The sequence below is a fragment of the Mytilus californianus genome, unplaced genomic scaffold (genome assembly GCF_021869535.1).
Source record: "Mytilus californianus isolate M0D057914Y unplaced genomic scaffold, xbMytCali1.0.p SCAF_1, whole genome shotgun sequence".
In the NCBI taxonomy this organism is placed as follows: domain Eukaryota; kingdom Metazoa; phylum Mollusca; class Bivalvia; order Mytilida; family Mytilidae; genus Mytilus; species Mytilus californianus.
The window spans coordinates 128,705,473-128,727,604 of record NW_026262581.1 but is presented as its reverse complement, the minus strand read 5'-3'; the positions used below and the strand labels follow the sequence as shown (position 1 = coordinate 128,727,604).

At 32.6% G+C, this 22,132-nt stretch overlaps 1 protein-coding gene across 6 annotated transcripts in view; it reads right to left on the bottom strand.

Annotated features, from left to right (window-relative positions):
- Window positions 1-22,132, bottom strand: part of LOC127733914 (microtubule-actin cross-linking factor 1, isoforms 1/2/3/4/5-like) — a 149,000-nt gene that overhangs the window by 34,787 nt on the left and 92,081 nt on the right. For all 6 annotated transcript variants that reach the window (XM_052243382.1, XM_052243390.1, XM_052243392.1 and 3 more), the window contains 19 exons: window positions 19,484-19,630; window positions 17,993-18,331; window positions 16,768-16,851; window positions 14,666-15,976; window positions 14,122-14,245; window positions 13,295-13,453; window positions 12,801-13,036; window positions 12,047-12,176; window positions 10,791-11,323; window positions 10,458-10,620; window positions 10,002-10,168; window positions 7,714-8,043; window positions 7,251-7,401; window positions 6,620-6,789; window positions 5,236-5,442; window positions 4,833-4,946; window positions 4,463-4,483; window positions 2,512-2,622; window positions 2,096-2,308 (listed from right to left, as the gene is read on the bottom strand). In XM_052243382.1, the coding sequence (XP_052099342.1) occupies window positions 2,096-2,308; window positions 2,512-2,622; window positions 4,463-4,483; window positions 4,833-4,946; window positions 5,236-5,442; window positions 6,620-6,789; window positions 7,251-7,401; window positions 7,714-8,043; window positions 10,002-10,168; window positions 10,458-10,620; window positions 10,791-11,323; window positions 12,047-12,176; window positions 12,801-13,036; window positions 13,295-13,453; window positions 14,122-14,245; window positions 14,666-15,976; window positions 16,768-16,851; window positions 17,993-18,331; window positions 19,484-19,630 (4,710 nt within the window). The remainder of the gene's footprint in view (window positions 1-2,095; window positions 2,309-2,511; window positions 2,623-4,462; window positions 4,484-4,832; window positions 4,947-5,235; window positions 5,443-6,619; window positions 6,790-7,250; window positions 7,402-7,713; window positions 8,044-10,001; window positions 10,169-10,457; window positions 10,621-10,790; window positions 11,324-12,046; window positions 12,177-12,800; window positions 13,037-13,294; window positions 13,454-14,121; window positions 14,246-14,665; window positions 15,977-16,767; window positions 16,852-17,992; window positions 18,332-19,483; window positions 19,631-22,132) is intronic.

Sequence of the window (22,132 nt, the reverse complement as noted above, 5' to 3'; positions counted from 1 at the left end):
GCCATCTTGGATGATGGATTGGCTACAAAGTAACAACACATGGTCATCACCTCATAAGGAACATTCATGCCATGTTTGGTTTCATTCCATTCAGTGGTTCTCTAAAAGAAGACATTTGTATGTATTTCCCATAGGTCCTTTGTTAAACTAAGTCATCTTGGATGATGGACCGACTGCAAAGTAACAACACTTGGTCAGCACCTCATAAGGAACATTCATGCCATGTTTGGTTTCATTCTATTCAGTGGTTCTCTAAAAGAAGACATTTGTATGTATTTCCCATAGGGTCCTATGTTAAACTAAGTCCCCCGCTGGCGCTATCTTGGATGATGGATCGGCTACAAAGTAACAACACTTGGTCAGAACCTCATAAGGGACATTCATGCCATGTTTAATTTCATTCCATTCAGTGGTTCTCTAAAAGAAGACATTTGTATGTATTTCCCATAGGGTCCTATGTTAAACTAAGTCCCCTGCTGGCGGCCATCTTGGATGATGGACCAACTGCAAAGTAACAACACTTGGTCAGCATCTCATAAGGAAGATTCATGCCATGTTTGGTTCCATTCCATTCAGTGGTTCTCTAAAAGAAGACATTTTTATGTATTTCCCATAGGGTCCTATGTTAAACTAAGTCCCCCGCTGGCGGCCATCTTGGATGATGGATCGGATACAAAGTAACAACACTTGGTCAGCACCTCATAAGGAACATTCATGCCGTGTTTAATTTCATTCCATTCAGTGGTTTTCTAAAAGAAGACATTTGTATGTATTTCCCATAGGGTCCTATGTTAAACTAAGTCCCCCACTGGCGGCCATCTTGGATGATGGACCGACTGCAAAGTAACAACACTTGGTCAGTATCTCATAAGGAACATTCATGCCATGTTTGGTTTCATTCCATTCAGTGGTTCTCTAAAAGAAGACATTTGTATGTATTTCCCATAGGTCCTTTGTTAAACTAAGTCATCTTGGATGATGGACGGACTGCAAAGTAACAACACTTGGTCAGCACCTCATAAGGAACATTCATGCCATGTTTGGTTTCATTCTATTCAGTGGTTCTCTAAAAGAAGACATTTGTATGTATTTCCCATAGGGTCCTATGTTAAACTAAGTCCCCCGCTGGCGGCCATCTTGGATGATGGATCGACTACAAAGTAACAACACTTGGTCAGAACCTCATAAGGGACATTCATGCCATGTTTGGTTTCATTCCATTCATTGGTTCTCTAAAAGAAGACATTTGTATGTATTTCCCATAGGGTCCTATGTTAAACTAAGTCCCCTGCTGGCGGCCATCTTGGATGATGGACCAACAGCAAAGTAACAACACTTGGTCAGCATCTCACAAGGAAGATTCATGCCATGTTTGGTTCCATTCCATTCAGTGGTTCTCTAAAAGAAGACATTTTTATGTATTTCCCATAGGGTCCTATGTTAAACTAAGTCCCCTGCTGGCGGCCATCTTGGATGATGGATCGGCTACAAAGTAACAACACTTGGTCAGCACCTCATAAGGAATATTCATGCCATGTTTAATTTCATTCCATTCAGTGGTTCTCTAAAAGAAGACATTTGTATGTATTTCCCATAGGGTCCTATGTTAAACTAAGTCCCCCGCTGGCGGCCATCTTGGATGATGGATCGGCTACAAAGTAACAACACTTGGTGAGCACCTCATAAGGAACATTCATGCCATGTTTGGTTTCATTCCATTCGGTGGTTCTCTAAAAGAAGTCATTTGTATGCATTTCCCATAGGGTCCTATGTTAAACTAAGTCCCCCGCTGGCGGCCATCTTGGATGATGGATCGGCTACAAAGTAACAACACTTGGTCAGCACCTCATAAGGAACATTCATGCCATGTTTGGTTTCATTCCATTCAGTGGTTCTCTAGAAGAAGTTCAAAATGTAAAAAGTTAACGCCGACGACGGACGACGCCGGACGCCAAGTGATGAAAAAAGCTCACTTGGCCCTTTGGGCCAGGTGAGCTAAAAATGAAGATATATTCTGATTTAATGTAAACAATCCAATAACAGTAATATTACAACATAGCTGTTGTTTTGAAATGATGACATTTTATACAAATACCTTAAGTTCCTCTTGTTGTCTTTTGATTGGTTCTACATCATGACCAATTGGTTCATGCATGTCTAACTCTGCTGAGGCTCTATCAATGCTAGTTCTCATCCTACGTAGGTTATCATCAACACCTTCCATTTTAAGGAATGTTTGATCAAGGTCTTCTTTACGTTTTTCTGCCTTGTCTTTCAAGTTATCAAACTGCTTTTGAATTTGTTTCATCTGCAACAAATATATTGTGTTGAAATTTTATTTTGGAACAGAAAAATAACTGAACACAAATCTAACAAAGAAAAGTACAAGGCAACCTAGAACCTTCATGCTAAAAAGATCATCTGTTTGACATTTTGAAATAAACATGTAAAATGAGTTCTTTAAGGCAAACTAAGCTCCAGGAAAGCATTAATATTTGAGGTTAAACTTACAGGAGATAAAACACCAGTATCGGTAAGGTAACCCGATGCTTTGAGTCCATCTGTCTTACGTTTAACGTCATCTATCTTAGCCTCAATGTCATACAGCTTAGACACAAACTCCTGAAAATGGAATAAATACATGAGTTTATAGGCTTGTTTTTACTTAAGTTTTACTGGGTATTGCAGAATTTTTTTTTTTTTCATTTATGTTTTAAGAAAAGGGATATCTTTAAGAAAACAATTAAAACGTTTACCCTTTATGATATGCCTTATACATTTTGATGTCTAACAATTTATCAATGTTCTCTTTCTTTTAACCAAACACAAGAAAATTCAAAAGAGAACCATCTAGCACTATCTTACAAATAACATATATTTTAATTACATTATACATATTTTTTACACATTTTTAGATGTTAATTGTTGATCATAGTAAAAATACTCAAATCAGAAAAATATTTTTATATACACAAAAAATAAAGTAGCATCACCAAGATAAAATTATCAGCATAACTTATTTCCAAATGAATAGGCTTTTTAGAATAAATTTTTGACAGGATCATTTTGTTTTGTGTCTTTGAAGCTATTTTTCACTTTCCCATACTAGCAATAACATAAAATATAAGCTAAACAAAGTGAGAACCCTTTATAAGAATGGTGCTTGGCAAAAATTATGCCATAAAATGTATAAAATCATCAGCAACATAAGCCATTTAAACAATAGCAAATACAACTTTGTAATCAGAGAAAATTGAGTTTTTTTCAATATTTTCCCACTCATTTGAGATTTCAAGAATATTTTTTTTTCTTCTATTTGTTATTTTTTTTAGACTTCTTTGAGAGTTTGAAAGTAGTTTGAAAATGTACAAAAACTGATTTTTTTTTCATTGTCTCTCTAGTCTCACTGAACTAAAGTACAGTCCAGAACAATGGAACCTATGTGAAAACACTCAATTGAACAAACTAAACTTAGAAAATGGTAGTGTTCTAGAATGAAAGCTAATTTCATGCTGTGAACATTGAGGTGTATATATTTCCTTTTTCACAAACAGTCAACTAAAGATTTGACAGGTATAACTTACTAAGATACAGACATTCTGTAAAATGGCATGATGCATTGAATATCAATGTTATACAAAATTGACTAGAAATTCAAGAATAACAACGTACTAATCTTCAGAATGTTTTAGTTTATTACAGAAAATATTAATAGACTTTTTTTTTAAATAACTCATTCAAAATGTGTTTCACTAGCAGCTTTGTGCATTTGAAGCCAGTTTGACTACATTTGAGGTTAATAGACAGGCTTAAGACTTATATCATCATAGGTGTCAACTTTCCAAACCTCCTAAAGGTTGAGCCTTGTTTTCTGTTATTCAATCTTAGTTTTTGCAGTTAAACAATTTAAAACCACAATTCAAATTATTCAAACTATTAATAAACAAAACCTTTAACCAATTTTCAGACAGTATCCAAATTTTATAGGAAATAAATATTGAGAAGCTCCCCCTCATATCAGTTGACATCTATGCATCCTTCTTTCAAAAATTATTTGTGTACTTTTAAAAATTTTTTAAAGTTTAAGTCGAAGTAATTCTTTGCCATTTGGTGATCAATTTACTATTTCAGAATCTGAAGGATTGGCGGCAATTTCACTGTTCGTACACCAAAATGTAAATAATGTTATTCATTGGAGGCCTTTGATATTTTAAAATCTATTAAAATTAAGAAAACCATCATTTACTTTGACTTGACCTAAAGAACATAAGAGACATAAGGTTCTCTATAATTTTTTAACAATCAAACTAATAAAGATGTTATTCATTTTATTTTCCAAGTCTTAAATCTGCCTACAATGTCCCTGCCTGGTTGATTAATCCCACAAATCTAAATTAAAAGCACTCAAACATTTGGTCATTATCATCATACAAGTGCAAAGCAACAGAAACAAATATCATACCTCTATTTCTACCACTAAGTCCTTTAAAATATAATTATACATGATAACATAAGAAACTGGAGTGCAATTGCCCTTAATGTAGTCAACATTTATTATTCCAAACATGCAGACAACAAACCTTATGACCTGTTGAGTTTGACTCTCATCTCTAGGCACATTTTCATAGGGTTAAAGTTAAAAACAGATTGTTTTTTTTCTCTCAAAAAAGGGGGATATTTGATACACTAAATGTTGACCACTATACTCAAAATTTAATCTACTGTAAAATATCAATAAAAAAAAAATACAAGAAAAAATTTACAATTTACTATATGAATATTTTTTTAAAATGTTCTTTTTTTTAATGTAAAATAAATAGAATTATACTAACCTCATTTTCCCTCTGTTGGCCTCTAAGCATGGATTCATCACGTCCAATAGGATCAAGTGAAGTAAATTCTGCATCTAAATGAGCCAGTTCTGAACCTACATTCTGGACAAGATCCTGTAAATACATTTTCTTTTAATAAATCTGACAAAAAACTTACTAACCCCCAGTAACTGTTTCTTGTTTGGAAATAGGTTTTTATGTAATGGAAAAGAAGTTACAGTATTAATATATATGATGTTTATTAAATAAAACATTTTAGTCTTTGTTTTCCTGATAAAATATTCAAGCTGTTTATTATGTTTTAATTCTCCACTCTAATTAAGCCACCACGATATATGAGCACCTTAACTTCATACTTATGAATGGATTTTATGACAAGGTATGAGCTTGACCTCTGACCTACCTGATATTGTGTTAGAACCATAGCACCACTCTCCATTTCCTCCACTAAATCGGCCAGTTCTTGTTGGAGCTGATCGTGTTTTTGTTTAGCTTTCTCTAGATTGGTGACAAGAGGTGCAGTGATATCCCCTTGGACTTGTAACCCATCCAGCAATGCCTCAGCATAATCTATCTGTGATGTGATGGCATCTACATCTTCTTGCCATGCCTGTGTTAGATAAAGTCCAATAAATTACTAAATTGCTTTAACTGAATTCTCACTGGTTATTTGTCAATTACAAATATACCTAAAATAAGACTAATTAGTGAAACTGCAAGCTACTGCTCACTGATGATACCCACGCCGCAAGTGGATAATTTTAATAGTGTAAAAATATGTAAGTGTTCGGTAAACAGGAAGTTGTTGAGTGATGAATCAGAAAAACGCATCACACAGTATAGCTGACTTATATAAACCCTGAAACCAAATTCAGAAATCCTTATGATGTAGTTTCTGAGAAAAATGCAACGAAAAATATTCATGGGACGGATGGACAGACAGAGGTAAAACAGTTTACCCCCACTTTTTTAAAGCGGGGGTATAAATATTCTATGATATATATGTAGCTAAGAATTTTTGATGTCATCCGTGACAAGTTTTCAAGATTTGCTATACAATAAAAGGTGTTATCACATATTTGTTACGAATACGTTGAGTTTTGCATATGTAATAACCTCAAAATTGCCCGGGGCAAAAAAGAGGTTATTGGTTATTGTGCCCTGATTCCAAATGACGTGACGTCATTGCGTCCTTAACGACAATGGCGAACAATGACGGTGCTCGTTTCATCGCAGTGGAGGAAAGCGATAGGACAGACTTTGTAGAGCAAATGAAAAACACTAACACAAGGAAAAAACTGAAAGTGACATTAAAATTCTAAAGGAGACTTAGGAGTGGTTAAAAAGTGCCGGAGAATTAGGCAATTGTGTATTGCCATATTCCAAAATAAGTGGAAATGTGACAATTAATTTCTATGAAGTAAATGATGAAAACTAAAGTAAATTTGAAAATGTGATAAAACTTTTGTGATAAAAATTTTAAAGATTTTACCTGTTATATTTCATTAAATTGTTATAATTGAATTTTTTTTCTCTTTTCTGCAGAACTTAAATATGTGATAAATAGATTATAACATGTCTTTTCCATATTGGCCCTGGTATCATCACTCGACCCATATCGGCACTCGGCTAAAGCCTCGAGGCCGATATGGGAGTCTCGGGACGATACCAGGGCCAATATGGAAAAGGGCATGTTATAATCTATACTTATTGCAGGAATTTTAGTGAATAATAAATGGTAAGAGAATTTGAGATAAATATACTGATACTCCTGTAGTATTATTTACCTTAATTTTATCTATGTGCTTGGGATCTCTAGATGAACTACCCTGTTTCAGATGACTGTCAAGTTTATCTTTGTATCTATCTAACGTAGACTCTGATTCTCTCATGTTGTCATGGAATTCTTCCAGTCTCTGAGACAAGTCTTCTAATTCTTCTATCTTGTCTGCTACAGCTGTATAATAAATAAATATTCAAATCTGCATGTCTTATGTGTTGTTAAATAAATGTAACATAAAATACTGACACGAATAAATCATCTAACTGTTTAACTGATACTACCACACTTAAAACAATACATTTTCTTGTTTTTCTACAAATACAGTCAAACCTGCCTTAATGGTCACCTTGTTTCAGCGGTCACCTGCCTCTAATGGTCACTTTCAGAGCCTCCAAAACGTTTTTTCTATATAATTTAACTCATTAAACAATTAAAACACTTAAAACAATACATTTTCTTATTTTTCTACAAATATTGTAATTGAAAGGAAATATAAAATAATTCTAGTTCCAGTTTTACAAGGTAAAACATTTAAATTGTGAAATCACATTAGAAGTTCTTGTTTTAGGATTGCATCAGATGTGTATTTAGATACATATAATATAATGATAAATCTGAGGAATAGTTCTGGTTACCTTGACTGAGATTTTCCCATCGTTTGTTGGCATCAAATAAGGAGTCGGTAACATGACTTTGATCTGTATCAACTAATCCAACCAATGACTGGCCCTCTCTGTTCAAATTGTCATGGTCATGGGAATGTTTAAGAATATCTGTCTGCAGTGCCTGTACATAAAGAATAAAACTGATCACAATCTTGATGAAACAAAGTTAAAACAAACTCCCTCTCTCTTTCTGAACTATACTTGCTTTTGCTAAAACAGTACTTTTTCAATCTCAAACTTGGCAATGTATAATTCAATGTTCTTGACATCAACCTTGACTTTTTTCTTATTGATTAAGTTTTGGAAGCAGACTGAACAAAGATAATATTAAATAGTACATACTACTTTAATGTAGTATTACTGTTATCATTGAGGACCAACAAAATCTAATTTTTGTATTGATTTCAGAGTATCTTTCTTATAGATATATTACCTGAGCATCCTTGAGTTTCTTTGCCACCACATCTTTATCTAAACTTTTTGGTACAATATTAGCAAGTTTTTCATTATCAATGTTCAGCCACATCAATATCTTGTCAAGCTGTTCCTGGAAGTTCTGGCCATGTTTCTGACTAGCCTCGATCTGCTGTGATCTCTGTAAGGCCTGTCTGTTTAACTCCTCCCACTCTGTTTTAATGTCTTCTAACTTCTCAGCTAATTCTTTAGCATGTCTGGATGGAGGCAATGTGTCAAGTAATTTGTTACCTTTACGAAGGATATCTCTTACCTCAGTACCTCTCTCTTGGATATCTTGTGTGATCAACTAAATAAAAAAAAAAAAACCCCTCTTAAAAATTACAGTTTTTTTTTTCCCTATTTGCAATAACAATCTTCAGCATTTCATGTATTTTGCCTGTATGATTATTACATTTCACTGTTAAAAGATGAAGCAATCTTAAAAGTAAAAATGGTCATAACCAAGTTGCTTGTTCTTTGTTTCAAGTACTGTTTAAATCATATACCTAAACAATTTAATTAATTGACTCTTTAATGAATGAACCTTAGTGAGTGCGCTCACATACCCCACGTCCCCACATTGTCATTGGAAAAATCAAATAAGTGTAAGAAAAAAAAATTGTATAAGAAAAAAATATTGAATCATAATTTCCTGTCAATATGCACATCTACATAGTATGTCCTTATTATATACACAGTTTCATGAAATTCCGTTGTGTGGTTTGAGAGGAGTTGCGATGACAAAAGGTTGCAGTAGTATATTGGGCAAATAAGTTCAAAGGGGCGTAACTCCTGGAAAAAAAATTGAATCGTAATTTCCTGTCAATATGCACATCTACATAGTATGTCCTTATTATCTACACAGTTTCATGAAATTCCGTTGTGTGGTTTGAGAGGAGTTGCGATGACAAAAGGTTGCAGTAGTATATTGGGCAAATAAGTTCAAAGGGGCGTAACTCCTGAAAAAAAATTGAATCGTAATTTCCTGTCGATATGCACATCTACGTAGTATGTCCTTATTATCTGAAAAGGTTTCATGAAATTCTGTTGTGTGGTTTGAGAAGAGTTGCGATGACAAAAGGTAGCAGTAGTATATTGGGCAAATAAGTTCAAAGGGGCGTAACTCCTGGAAAAAAAATTGAATCGTAATTTCCTGTCGATATGCATATCTATGTAGTATGTCCTTATTATCTGAAAATGTTTCATGAAATTCTGTTGTGTGGTTTGAGAGGAGTTGCGATGACAAACTGTTGCAGTAGTACATTAAAGTAAATAAGTTCATAGGGGCGTAACTCCTAGAAAAAGAATTGAATTGTAATTTCCTGTCGAAATGCACATCTATATAGTATGTCCTTATTATCTAAAAAGGTTTCGTGAAATTCTGTTGTGTGGTTTGAGAGGAGTTGCGATGACAAGAAACAGGACTGATGGACTGACGGACGGACAGACGGACAGACAGACAGATGGACGGGTCAAAAACATTATACCCTCCGCAACTCGTTGCGTGGGGTATAATAACACAAGAGTGCACACGCTGAAATGTCTCACCTGTTTTACTGACCATTGATTTTATGTGAAAGTCTTAAAGATAAAGGTTTCACTACAAGCATCACATAAACTTAACATTTTTAAAGATCCATAACAATGAGTTCAAGGTCAGATAAATCCTACAAGACAGACATGTTCACCTTACAATCATTCCATACACCAAATATAGTTGACCTATTGCTTATGTAATTGAAAAAAAACATCAAAACACAAAAACTTAACATTGACTAATGAACCATGAAAATGAGGTCAAGGTCAGATGAAACCTGCCAGACTGACATGTACCCCTTACAATCATTCCATACACAACATATAGTTGACCTTCTGCTTACAGTATCTGTAAAACGGACCTTAACACGTAGCTTTAACCTTGATCATTGATCCATATAATGAGGTGAAAGTCACGTGAACTCTGTCGGGCAGACAGGAACCGATATACCAAATATAGTTATTCTATTACTCATAATAAGTGAGAAATTCACATGACAAAAAACAATTTTTTTTTTCCAGCCAGTAGTCGAACCATGAAAATTAGGTCAAGGACATATGACAGACAGAAACTTTGTAACAGAAGGTATAAGCATACAAAGTATGAAGCATCTAGGTCTTCTACCTTCTAAAATATAAAGCTTTATATAAAGAGTTTAATTTTGTTGCAGGCGAGACAAAAAATAACATGTACTCAAGAACATCACAAAGTACAAGTCTATTGCCTACCTTTTGTTGTAGAGATTGTTCTCTCAGGAGGTCAAGGTTACCAGACACAGGTGGTTGTTTCTGTATTTTACCACGGAGATCAGATACCCAGTCCAGTATTTCCTGACAACCTTCTTGGAACTGTTCTCCTTCTTGACTCGATTGTTCTATACTGGTCTTCTTTGCAGCTAATAATGAGATCAATAACCTTTAACTAGTAATTATAGTCTTTTTTCATCAATAAATCTAAACTACTACCTTTTTAAGTGCTTATGATTCAATAAAGTCAACACAGTGAATTTCTGTATAAAATTACATGCTCAAATGAAGAAAATATTCTAAAAATGGATTATATTTGTAAATTGTCGTTTCTTATATAGAGTCACTGTCTGATTAAAAAAAAACAACACAAAATGTCAAATCTGTTCTACTTTAATGTTTTTATACAAAGCTTTTTTCCCTTCCTATTATACCTACCAAGTATAGATTCCATTTCTGTGACTGGTTTCTCTATGGCTGATATTTTGTTCTTCAGTTCAGATTTAGTACTAAGATCTTTGGTATTGTCACCAACCTTCTTACCAAGCTCCTTCAGTTTGCTCAGTAACGGCTGCTGATTTACAAGTTCACCTTCCAATGACTGAAAATAAGAGAAATTAGAATCACATCTTAATTGTTTTTTTTACATGTTTTACATAATCTAATGAAACTTTTGTATCTGAAAGGAAAATCCTACATCACCACTTGATATATTATCTTGTACTAGACAGACACGCTGAGTCAGATTTTAAATGTGCTAACATAACCTACCTGTAATCTATGTATCTGTCTTTGGTGTTCCTCTGGATTGGTGGGTTGAGTATTTACTCCATCAACTCTTTCCGTGTAGTCATTCAACCAGTCATGTAGTGACTGCAATGTTTCATTAAATTCAGCACTCATTCCCTCGACTGCAACAAGTGTCTTATCTCTGTCACCAAGTCGTGAACTGAGCTGGTCCCACCCTTTACTGATAACTGCCATCTTCTCACTGATATGAGCAGCATCTGTGGAGTCTGGTTGACATTTGTCCAGGATGCTATGTCCACTCTGGATTAAACGTTCATACGTTGGTTCCTGTCCAGCCACTTCCTCTTTCAAGATTTTAATTTGTTCTTGTTGGTTGTGGATCTGGGATGGTTCTGTAGCTACTGGTCCCAGTACTGCCACCATTTTCTCTTTCTGAGCTATCCATTTCTGTAGATGTACACCAGCATCCTTGAAGTCTCTGATGTCTGATACCATTCCCTCTAAGGCTTTTCTACGTTGTTCTGAGGCAACCTTTACATCCAACCATTTGTCATCTGGAATAAAAGAACAGAGTTCCAATGTCCCCCTCACTGCACATATCTTATCTATTCAAGGGCAATGACTAAAAAAAAAATTTTTTTTAAAACACTTTTTAAAAATATCTTAAGAGAAATGAAGGCTTGAGAGCGAATACAATGCAATTTCCAATAAGGCAATATAATTAATGTTTTGAAGGGCCATAACTCTTTAAAAAAAATTTGATTGGCACTGATTTTGAATTTGTCCGAAACATTGCTTTTATAAACCTTTGATATAAGTTTTATAAAAATTTGGCAAGAATAGTACACGAGACCGCTTACAATGCAATTTTCCATATAATTAATATTTCAAAGGGGCACAAGTCTTTAAAAAATAATTAATCGCCACTGATTTTTGAAGTTATCCAAGACATTGCTGATATAAACAGATGATATAAGTTTTATAAAAATCTGTAAGAATTGTACACGTAAGAGGGCTAACAAAACCAGATGGAAGCCCAGTATTTCTATGTCCCCTGCAACGTGTCGTGCAGGGTACAATAAGTAGACAAAAATTGCTTTATTCTATCTATCATTACAATTAAGGCTAAAAGAGTTTGCATATTTATATAAGTAAAAATTAACATTATAGTTTTATTTTCCTGTGCATACTGACAGAATCTTGACAGAGGGATATTGAAAACTTGCATTTAATATGAAAAGAAAATTCATAAAATCTTCTACATGGCTGACGGTTACCTAATTCTGCAAACTGTTGTTGAACCCTATCCATTCCTGGGACACCTTTCTTGGTCTTCATCAGTTCTTGAGATTTGTTTCTGATGTCCTCAATCAGAGCCTCTTTCTCAAGTAATTCTTTATGTAGAGTCTGCAAGTATAGAAAAAAGTTCATTGATTAATATTTTCATTTGGTAATGTGTAAAATAGGAAAATGAGTTAAATTTAATTTAAATGAAAAGAACCTTTCATGCTTTATTTTACCTAATTTATTTTATTTCATTATCTTTTCAAATTCTGCATATATTTAAAGTCTTTTCTGATCAAATACTTATTTTTTATAAACCATGCAAAGCTCTACAGTGGGTTAAGCCCACACAAGACTTCAAATTTCTATTGTAAATCTTGCACACTCAGATGATCCAAGTCACATTGAGCTTTGCTTTACCAATGAACCACTCCTTCTTTATTAAATGGTGATGGAAAGGGATAAAATATTCGATACATATAAACATCTGGTGTATCAGATATGCTGTATGAAGAAAGGCTAACATCTAAATTAAGTGTATGTAATCTAGTATTCCATTATAAAGAATATATAAATTATAACAATTAATTTACCTATTTTATCTACCTTTTTTTAATTTTTCAAATAGCTAGCTATATTAAGTGGAGAAATGTGCCAGGATATAATGGTAGAAACGTCATGTAGTACTTTTCAGTAAATGCATCTGATAAAACCCACTGCTACTGTCACTTTAATATCATAACTTACCTCTTGAAGTTTCAACTGTTTCTTAGCCTCCCTTTCACTTGTAGGTAAGGAAGGAGACAGGCTGGCATCCAGTTCCTTAAGATCAACCCAAGTCATAAGGTCATTCACATCCTGTAGGAATGTTTTGGTACTTGACAACATGTTCTGTAGCTCTTGGTGACGATCTGCCAGTCGGTCACCAAGAAGGTCATAACGATGATTAATGTCAACCAGTTCTTGTTGGATTTCTGTCAAATCTGTAAAAACATTCCATTATCATCAAAAATATGAGTGCCAATATGTATAAAATAAATATTTTGATCTTTATAGATGAAAATGAAAAAGTAAGTTAAGTCAGAAACACAGAACAGCAAACAAGTCTCTTACACAATAAAGACTAAAAAATTGAAGATACTGATATAAAATGTTATAGATGATACTCAATTCAATCCAAGTTAAATTTACTACTTCTGAATAAAATACATGAAAATCCTTATGCAGAGGAAAACATTTACCTTCTAGATTAAAGTTGTCACTGGAACTCTTTTTACTACTGAATCCACTAGAATCACTAGCAGGACTGATTACATTAGGTGATGGTGAGGATGGATAAGTAAATGATGGGGATGGACTTCGGACTCTTGGTGACATTAGACTGGATAATCTTCTGCCTCCTAAAAATAAGAACAAATGTCATGTTATATACAGTCACAGCAATCAACAAAATACAAATGTTTGTAATTGACCAATGTTATCTGTCATATCCAGATATATCTTCATTACCACAGATTAACACTTATAAACATTTCTATATTTTCCTGAATTATGCTGGCATATAATTTATCTTTCAAGCAATCCATTTATTTTTAAACATTCTTTAAAAAAAGTTTTTTTACTTTCTACTGTGTAAGGGAAGTCATATCATAAGTAAATAAGATTAAAATCACAATTTTGACTTTGTTCAAGATATAGTAAAAACAGCCTAAATCAAACTTTTGACTTGTTTAGAGATATAGTAAAACCTGTCTAAATCACACTTTTGACTTTGTTAGAGATATCGTAAATCCTGTCTAAATCACACTTTTGACTTATTTAGAGATATAGTAAAACCTGTCTAAATCAAAACCTTTGCTGGATGAATAATTTGTTTATGTCAAATAGGTGTTCAGTTAACACAATGATAGAATTTTAAAGGATTTTCTTTTTTTATGTCCTGATACACCAGTCCATTGTAGACAGATTACTGGTTTATAAAGGGTTCAGATCAGATAGGTTTCACTGTAATAGATATTTAGCATGTTTTGTAAAACTTTGATTTTTTAGATTATACAAATGTACTTACTCATAATCTTTCTGAATGGACTACTAGGTCTAGTATCTGGGTTTTGAAGGTTATCATAAGCTGCCCCAAGGTCATTTACTTCATCAACAGTTTCAGCATATTGTTGGTATTGTTGTAACATAGGCTAAAACAAAACAAAGAAATTTGTTTGCATTTATTAATTTACCAAGTAGCCTGTTATCGGTACTATTTTTTACACATCTTTAAAAAAAAATATACATGTATCACATTTTTACTTTATACTTAATTTACTGTAACATGCTAATGCTGAATACTATCCAACAAGTAAAATTTATAGAATTACTAATCCAAGAAATTCAAATGTAAAAAAATATTCAACATGTGATCATTCATTAAACAGAAATAATTAACGCAAGCATGTCCACATTTGAATTCTTGAATTAGCATTTGTATTTTTTTAAAATCCCATATGATTCAATTTTGTTATTGCCTACAATATATCGATAAATCCATAACAATTGCAGAATTAAGCATGATTTAGTTTATGTATACAGACATCCTCCAAACAAGATGATAAACATACCTGTAATTCTTCTATTTGGTTTTCAGCTATATCAACATCTACAGCCACAGGTTCAAATCCATCGACTTTGTTCTCCACCTTAGTTAACCAATCAACTACATTCTTTTTCATTGTTTCATATTCACTTCCTTGTCTGTCTTTCTCTAGTGTCTCTTGTTCACGTTCAGATAGCAATGCCACCATTTCATGCCACCGTCTGTCTAAATCACTCAGAGATTCCTTGACAGCACCAACTTCTCCAGTTCTAGAATCTTCTACCAGAGCTTGGCCAAGAGATCTTAATTCCTCAATGATCTTTTGTTTGTCTTCTTTTTCAGAGGTTACTTTTTCAACAATGTCTTTAACAGTTTCTACTGGTTTTTTATTCCATTCCCGATCTTCTAATGTTGTAGTATTTCCTGCAATCCAGTGTTTACACTTATCAAGTGTGTCATGAAATTCTTCCAAAGTTTCTGAAAGCTCTTGTAAGTCCTTATTTCTGGTTTTACATTTATTCTGCACAGTATGGAATTGTGCTTCAAGATTGCCAACTTTGGCCTCTATTGTTTTAGCAGTGTCAAGTTCACAAGTTTTGATCAGTTCATTAGCTTCATTTCTGATAGCTTCTATACTAGGTTTGTGACTGTCAATATCGGCTTTGATTAGATCTAAATTCTGACATTGTTCATTCAAGTTATAACGACTGAGACTTGCGCGTCTTTGATTGTTCAATGCACCCTCAGTGTCACGTAACCATGTCAACATATTGTCCAAAGCATCTTCAACATTTTGTGACTTTGTAAGAGCGGTTTGTAAATTATTTGTCCTTTCATGAATTTCTGCTACAACTTCTTCTTGTCGATCACTGATATCTGATATGATTTCTTGTAGCCCATCTATATCGGAAGTCTCAATTGCCAGACTGTGCAGATCAGCTATCAGTTCTCGGGAAGATTTTTCTAATTCTTCTAATTGTGACTTATGTGCTATTGCATCACTACTTAAGGATTTCATCATTTCCATCTGATTTTGAAAGTTGTCAGAATCAACAGAACCTGGTTCCTGTCTTAAATCTGAAAGTTTTTCTTCGGTACCAGTCAACCAAGATAACAATTTAAATGTGCTGTCATTGAATTCTCTCTGTTTAGCAGAAACAGAAGATAGTTTGTCACCAAATGAGCTGCATCTTAACTTTACTTCATCATATCTTGTAGTTGTATCCTTTAACCTCTCAGCTACGGTTTCAGCATCCATGCCCTCCATTCCTATCCAGCTGAGACGGGAAGTCTTTCTACGATTAGCTTTAAAGGCATCTACTTCCAGTTTATGCAGCTAAAAAGAAGGATGTAAAAAATATGTAATTTTTCTATTTTTCTATAAAATAAATATCAACTTTGCATAATCAGGTACATTAACACAGGTGCTAGTTTTAAATATAAATTGAAACAAGTTTAAGTTTCATGACATAACAGATTTATCATATAGTCTTAAAAACAAGGAATTATTTGATTCTGGAATAATTTTCAATTCTGGATAATTGGTTAGAAATGTAAAATGAAAACTAACCCAACTAAATAGGGTAGCCATGCGCACATGGCTTAGGTTCAGGTTACTTTCACTAATAGTTCAGTATGAACTAACTAACCCCCTTAGCCATGCATGTATGGCTAACCCTCCTAAATTTGGTTAGTTTTCATCATACATTTCTTATTAATTTTCCAGAATTCAAAATTATTCCAGATTCAAATAACTCCTTGTTTAAAGCTGAAATGAAGTATTTTCTTATTCCTCAGAATAATGATGATTATACAAAGTCACAATAATATCAAGCCAATGTGACTGACAGTTTTTGTAGAATGACTTCTCTCTTATATTATGTAATTTATTGGTTACTTAAATAAATCTTTCTCAAGATATTTACAGCTATTATTTAAGAATAAGGCTTGCCCATCTTACAGCTGATCTGAACTTGCTGCAAGGTGTGGACTCTGGATATTTTTGAAGACCTTTTAAATCTGTCAGTTGTAAAAGTTTGATTTATATGAAAAACTGTTATTTTTATGTATGTCACTGAAATTTCTCTCATGCCCATATGTCTTCCACTCCATATGTATTTAACTAACCTTTGATTCCTCCATATATTTCTGTACTGTCATTGTCAAGAATCTGGTGTCAGCTTGGTGGGATATTATGTCATTCATCATTTTCTGTGAAAATATATAATTAGAAATTAAAAATATAGCTCAATATTGTTTAACTTTATAAATTAAGGGGAAATCAACGAAAAATGAAAAATATGTAGTTTATAATAACGGTGAATCAGAACTTTTAAGGTTGTAATTGCAAGTTTAACCTTATGAAGATAACACTCACATTCTTTTTAAATCCCAACAGCTTATTGAATACATTTCTTTTATCAAATTTAAATTATTTTTGTGGGTATCAATTTTTGTGGATAGAGAAAAAAAGACGTTTCCTGGTATACGTAAATTCGTGGATCGCTGATTACAAAAAAAAAAAAAAAAAAATCAGATACGTAATTCGTGGATTTCTTTTTGATTTTGGAGATGATATAACCTCCTTGGTTTGATCAATAATAAAACAAACAAAAAAGAAGGAATTCATTGAAAAAGTTTTGAATTGTCAAAATCCTCGCTTGGTCATCCTAGGTTAAAGTGTTCATTGAAAACTTCTATTACAATAATGGACAAAGACAACTAATTATTTTTTTGTTTTACAATTTATAGATTCTTGTCGGAATTTTATAAGGCATTCAAAATTCTATGATTGAAAGCTCAGTTCCCTAATCACGATATAATAAACAGTCATATAAGTAAAAGGTGTGAAAATAAATGTTCCTGTCATATTACCTACGGGCAATATCCCCGTACTTAATCCTATTGATTTTTAATCACCAGTAAACCAAACTATGACACGGTAATTAACAACTTGCAGTTATTTTCCATGAACAGTTTTAATCAATTTTAAAAAGTAAATTATCACTGATATTCGATATATTAATTGTTGATTTAATCAAAATACTTGTATCTTCTTTCAATAAAAACATGTGTTATGTTACAATGTTTATTGCTAGTCAACACTATACTAGAACTGCATAACATAACCGGAAATAAACATCCGACTCCATACACATTTCTCGGGATTATTCTTCGTTGAATTCTTAAATTCGTTGTTCGCTGTGACCCATGAAACCCACGAAAATTGGTATACCACGAATAAAAATGAACCCACAGTACTACACCAGTACCATATCCAATTTCATTTATCAACTCAAGGACATTCATAGTCATTGTTAAAAATGATCTGCTACACAAAAATTCATATTACCATTTGTTTGTCTGTAACTTGTTTTATACTGTCCAGATTGCGAGCTTCTATTTCCAGAGCTCTCAGGTCATTATCTGTTGTGACAACCCATTCTAAGAACTTTTCATGCTCTGCCTCATGTTTGGCCAGTTCATCAGAGGCTGTGGTCAGATGTTTTAGTCGTGTACTTGAGGTTTTCTGACATTTAGCAAAGTTTGACTTGAGATTTGATGTGAGATTTTGAAGTTCTGTGACCTGTTCTGGGGTTAGCTCTTCCTCGTGGTTCTCTAGTAGCTGTTCAGTCTGGTAAATCAGAGCTGCTATTGGTTGTTGATGTTGTTGTATGTCTAAGATAAGATCCTGCAAATATAATTTGTATTCATTCTTTTGAAATCCTTTTGAACATATATATATAGTTTTAGGGTTAGTTCCCATAGAAAAAAAATTCGTAAGGGTTCCGCGGAACCCAGTGTCTCGCCTACTTTTGGTGTTAATCGCAGGCTCAACAAAAATGAGGAAAAAAATTAATAAAAATATTCCTCTCTATACTATCTTTTGATTGTAAGTAGCTTCTGTCCAAGTTTGGTAAAAATCCAGGATAATTTATGAATCTAATAAATGTTTTAAAAACTTAAACTGCAGAATGTATGTAATGTTGACTGGAAGAAAAACTAAGTCCATTTATAAGTAAAATACAGAAAAAATGGAACAAAATTTTATCAAAATTTCCTTCTAGATACTAGCTTTTGATCATAAACAAGCTTCTGTCCAAGTGTGGGACAAATCCAGGATAGTTTAAGAAAGTTGTTAAAATTTTAAAAACTTTAACCACAGAGTGAATGTAATGTTAACTGGCAGAAAAACTAAGTCCATTTATAAGTAAAATACGGAAAATATGGATTTTTTTTTTTACAAAATTTACTTCTGGATACTATCTTATGATCATAAACAAGCTTCTTTCCAAGTTTTGTAGAAATCCAGGATAGTTTAAGAAAGTTATTAAAATTTCAAAAACTTTAACCACAGAGTGAATGTAATGTTTCCTGGCAGAAAAACTAAGTCCACTTATAAGTAAAATACGGAAAAAATGGAATTTTTTTTTTACAAAATTTACTTTTGAATATAATCTTATGATCATAAACAAGCTTCTGTCCAAGTTTGGTAGAAATCCAGGATAGTTTAAGAAAGTTATTAAAATTTCAAAAACTTTAACCACAGAGTGAATATTTGTGGACGCCGCGACGACGACGACGCCGACGGAATGTAGGATCGCTATGTCTCGCTTTTTCGACAAAAGTCGAAGGCTCGACAATAATCAAGTTCACAAATACCTTATTAAAGAGTCATTTTTATCAGCTCTTACAGAAAAGACACAAAATTTAAGAAGCAATATAATTATGGTTTACAAGTCTTTCAAGGATAAATAATAAGTCTCATCTCATGAAGTTGTTTAACTATTTTCTGTGAATATCTGTTTAAAACTTTTTTTTTTTATTACAAAACTCAATATACCTTTTGAGCTTGTAGTTGACCTTTAACCTTGTCCAGGTCATCACTAATTGGATGATCATCTCTAAGAAGCTGTTCAACATCCGACAGCCAATTTAGTTCATTGTTTAGGTCCTGACCAAGTTTATCATAGGAATCCACTAATCGACCCTGAAACAATTGAATGGATTATTTCCTAGAGTGCTTTAGTTGATATATATCAACACAAACAGTGCAGTTAACATTTAGATTAAGCAGGAATTTTGGAAAAAGCAACTTCAGGCAAAGCTGGAACATTTGACTTTCTTTTCACTGCTTAAATCTTGAAATCACTAGTGCTATGTGTTAGGTATGGCAAACCTTAACATGCTCTATACTTAATAGTTAATTGGAATTGTTCATTCATTTTAAAAATAAGTTATTAATAAAAAGTAATTGCATATTTTTAATCTGAACTACAGGTACTGTTTCTACATTTTTTCTGGCATCATTTTATATATGATTAAATATGTAATACTCAAGGAATAATTTGAAATGAATCAAAAAAAGTAAGAAAACCAACACAAGGGTGTTCTGTATATAGATAAAAAGCCAACTATTTTGGGGGTAATTTCAATATATATGTAAAGAATAAATGTAAGACATTCAAATATAAACACAAGCCTACTAACTCGCATGCAGAGAAAAAGAAAAAGAGAGATAGAGCAAGCTAAAAATTAGGTAGGAGGTGCAGGGAACAGCAGGCACCCGCTTGACTACCACCAAGTCACTGAAAATAGAACAAACAAGATAATTGTTAAATGTATACATTACATTCTCACGTGTGCAGTAGTAAAATAAAATCACAATAATAACTATCATGCTGATTTTACTACATCATAGACAGAAAAATCATCACAATGAAAAGAATGGTTGTGTTTGCTGTAACTTACTCCATCAGAAACAAGTTTACGATCAATTGTAAAAATACTTACAATTCATAGATGTCTTTTCCCCTATTCCTAAATCAATCATTTTACCAATATGACTAAATGAAATTAACCAAAATATTCATACTTCTATATGAAAAATCTATGTAAAGTCTTAAATCATTTCTTTCTTTTCTCAAGATTGAAATACTCTACTTTTGGATATAAGAAAAAGAAAAAAAGTATGCCATTTCTGGTTTACTGCCTTCAAATATATCTGATCAATATACACTTTTTAACACTATTTACAGCAAACACAGTACAACAATTACATACGATGTGCAAACTGGAAAGGTTAAAGTGCAAGATCATCTTTTGTGTTCATGCTTTGGTAAATAAGACAAGGTTGTTGAGATATCTATCTGTTCATTCAAAACCTATAGTTTTGCTGTACTTTAAATCTACATCTCTCTTTTTTCAATCATTTCTTTTAATAAACAGTATATGCTCTTATAAAACATGTGCATGCAGATATCTGTGATGTTTTGCAAGAAAAAAAACAGTAAAATGTGCACTAAATGAGAGATAAAAAAAGGTCAAATTCTATTTTTTTAATTCAATTCATTTACTTCAGGATAAAATGCATCATCAAATTTGTGTATGTGATTATGTTAAAACTCTTAGCTTTTAATTGCTAAAAACTTAAAATTATTATTTGGTAATGATAAAACTAAAGCAGCAATAACATGCAATAAAAGATAAAACATGACAGAAAATGGAATTCAAAAAAAAATTCAAACCAATAAAAAATGTTAATATAATATTAACCATGCATCACTGCATACATAACTATAGTACATGCTTCTAAAGCAGTTCAGTTATTCACTTTTATTTGTAGATTTGGCAAATTTTACAACATATTCAAAAACTTTTTTTAAAGCTCACACAGTGCTAGAATGAAATAAGATGGATCATAAATTTGTATCACATGAATTGTTAAATCAAAGTATGGTCTTTAAAAGAAACATTTAGAATGTTTTAATATTAAGTTTAATTTATCACAAAGTTTAATTGCTATGAATAGCAAACCCCAATGTGATGAATAGTCTGGAAACAAAGAAGATTAGTTTTGGCATTGTTTATGAACAAATTTAAACCATAACAAATTTTGTTTCATTTTTATCCTCAGAGCAGAGTCCAATATGAATGACAGAAAGTGTGTTCATAATTTAAATTAAATGAGATTCTTTATTACCTGAAGAAATGATGGACTCACTTGTTCTAGTGTAGTCATCACAATCCGGATTAAGATCTACATAGAATATTATTATAGTTTCTATCAAGGAAGAGTCTACTCTCTCACATGCAGTCAGTTCATACTAATCAGGTTTGAAAAAAAATGTTGTTTTTTTTCCAGTAATAAAGTCTATAATCAATATTTCTTCTTAACAAAACCATCTTTTTTTTTTAATCTACAATGTATTTTTCAAACTTACATTTTAAACATCATATGAAATAGTTATTTCCCTTCAAGAAAAACAACTCGTTTCTGACCCCCAGAAAAAATCTGTAAACTTGATATAGGTAAGATGATTTTACTGTTACTATTTCAAATAGATGACATGTGTGTCATATGTACAAAATTTTCTCTTGTCAGGAACTGATTGACTTTCTTCTAAGGGAAATAACTCAGCAACAATATTGTTTGAAATCATTAGATTTGTCAAGATATGCAAACCAATGCATTAAGAATCATGCATTTAAA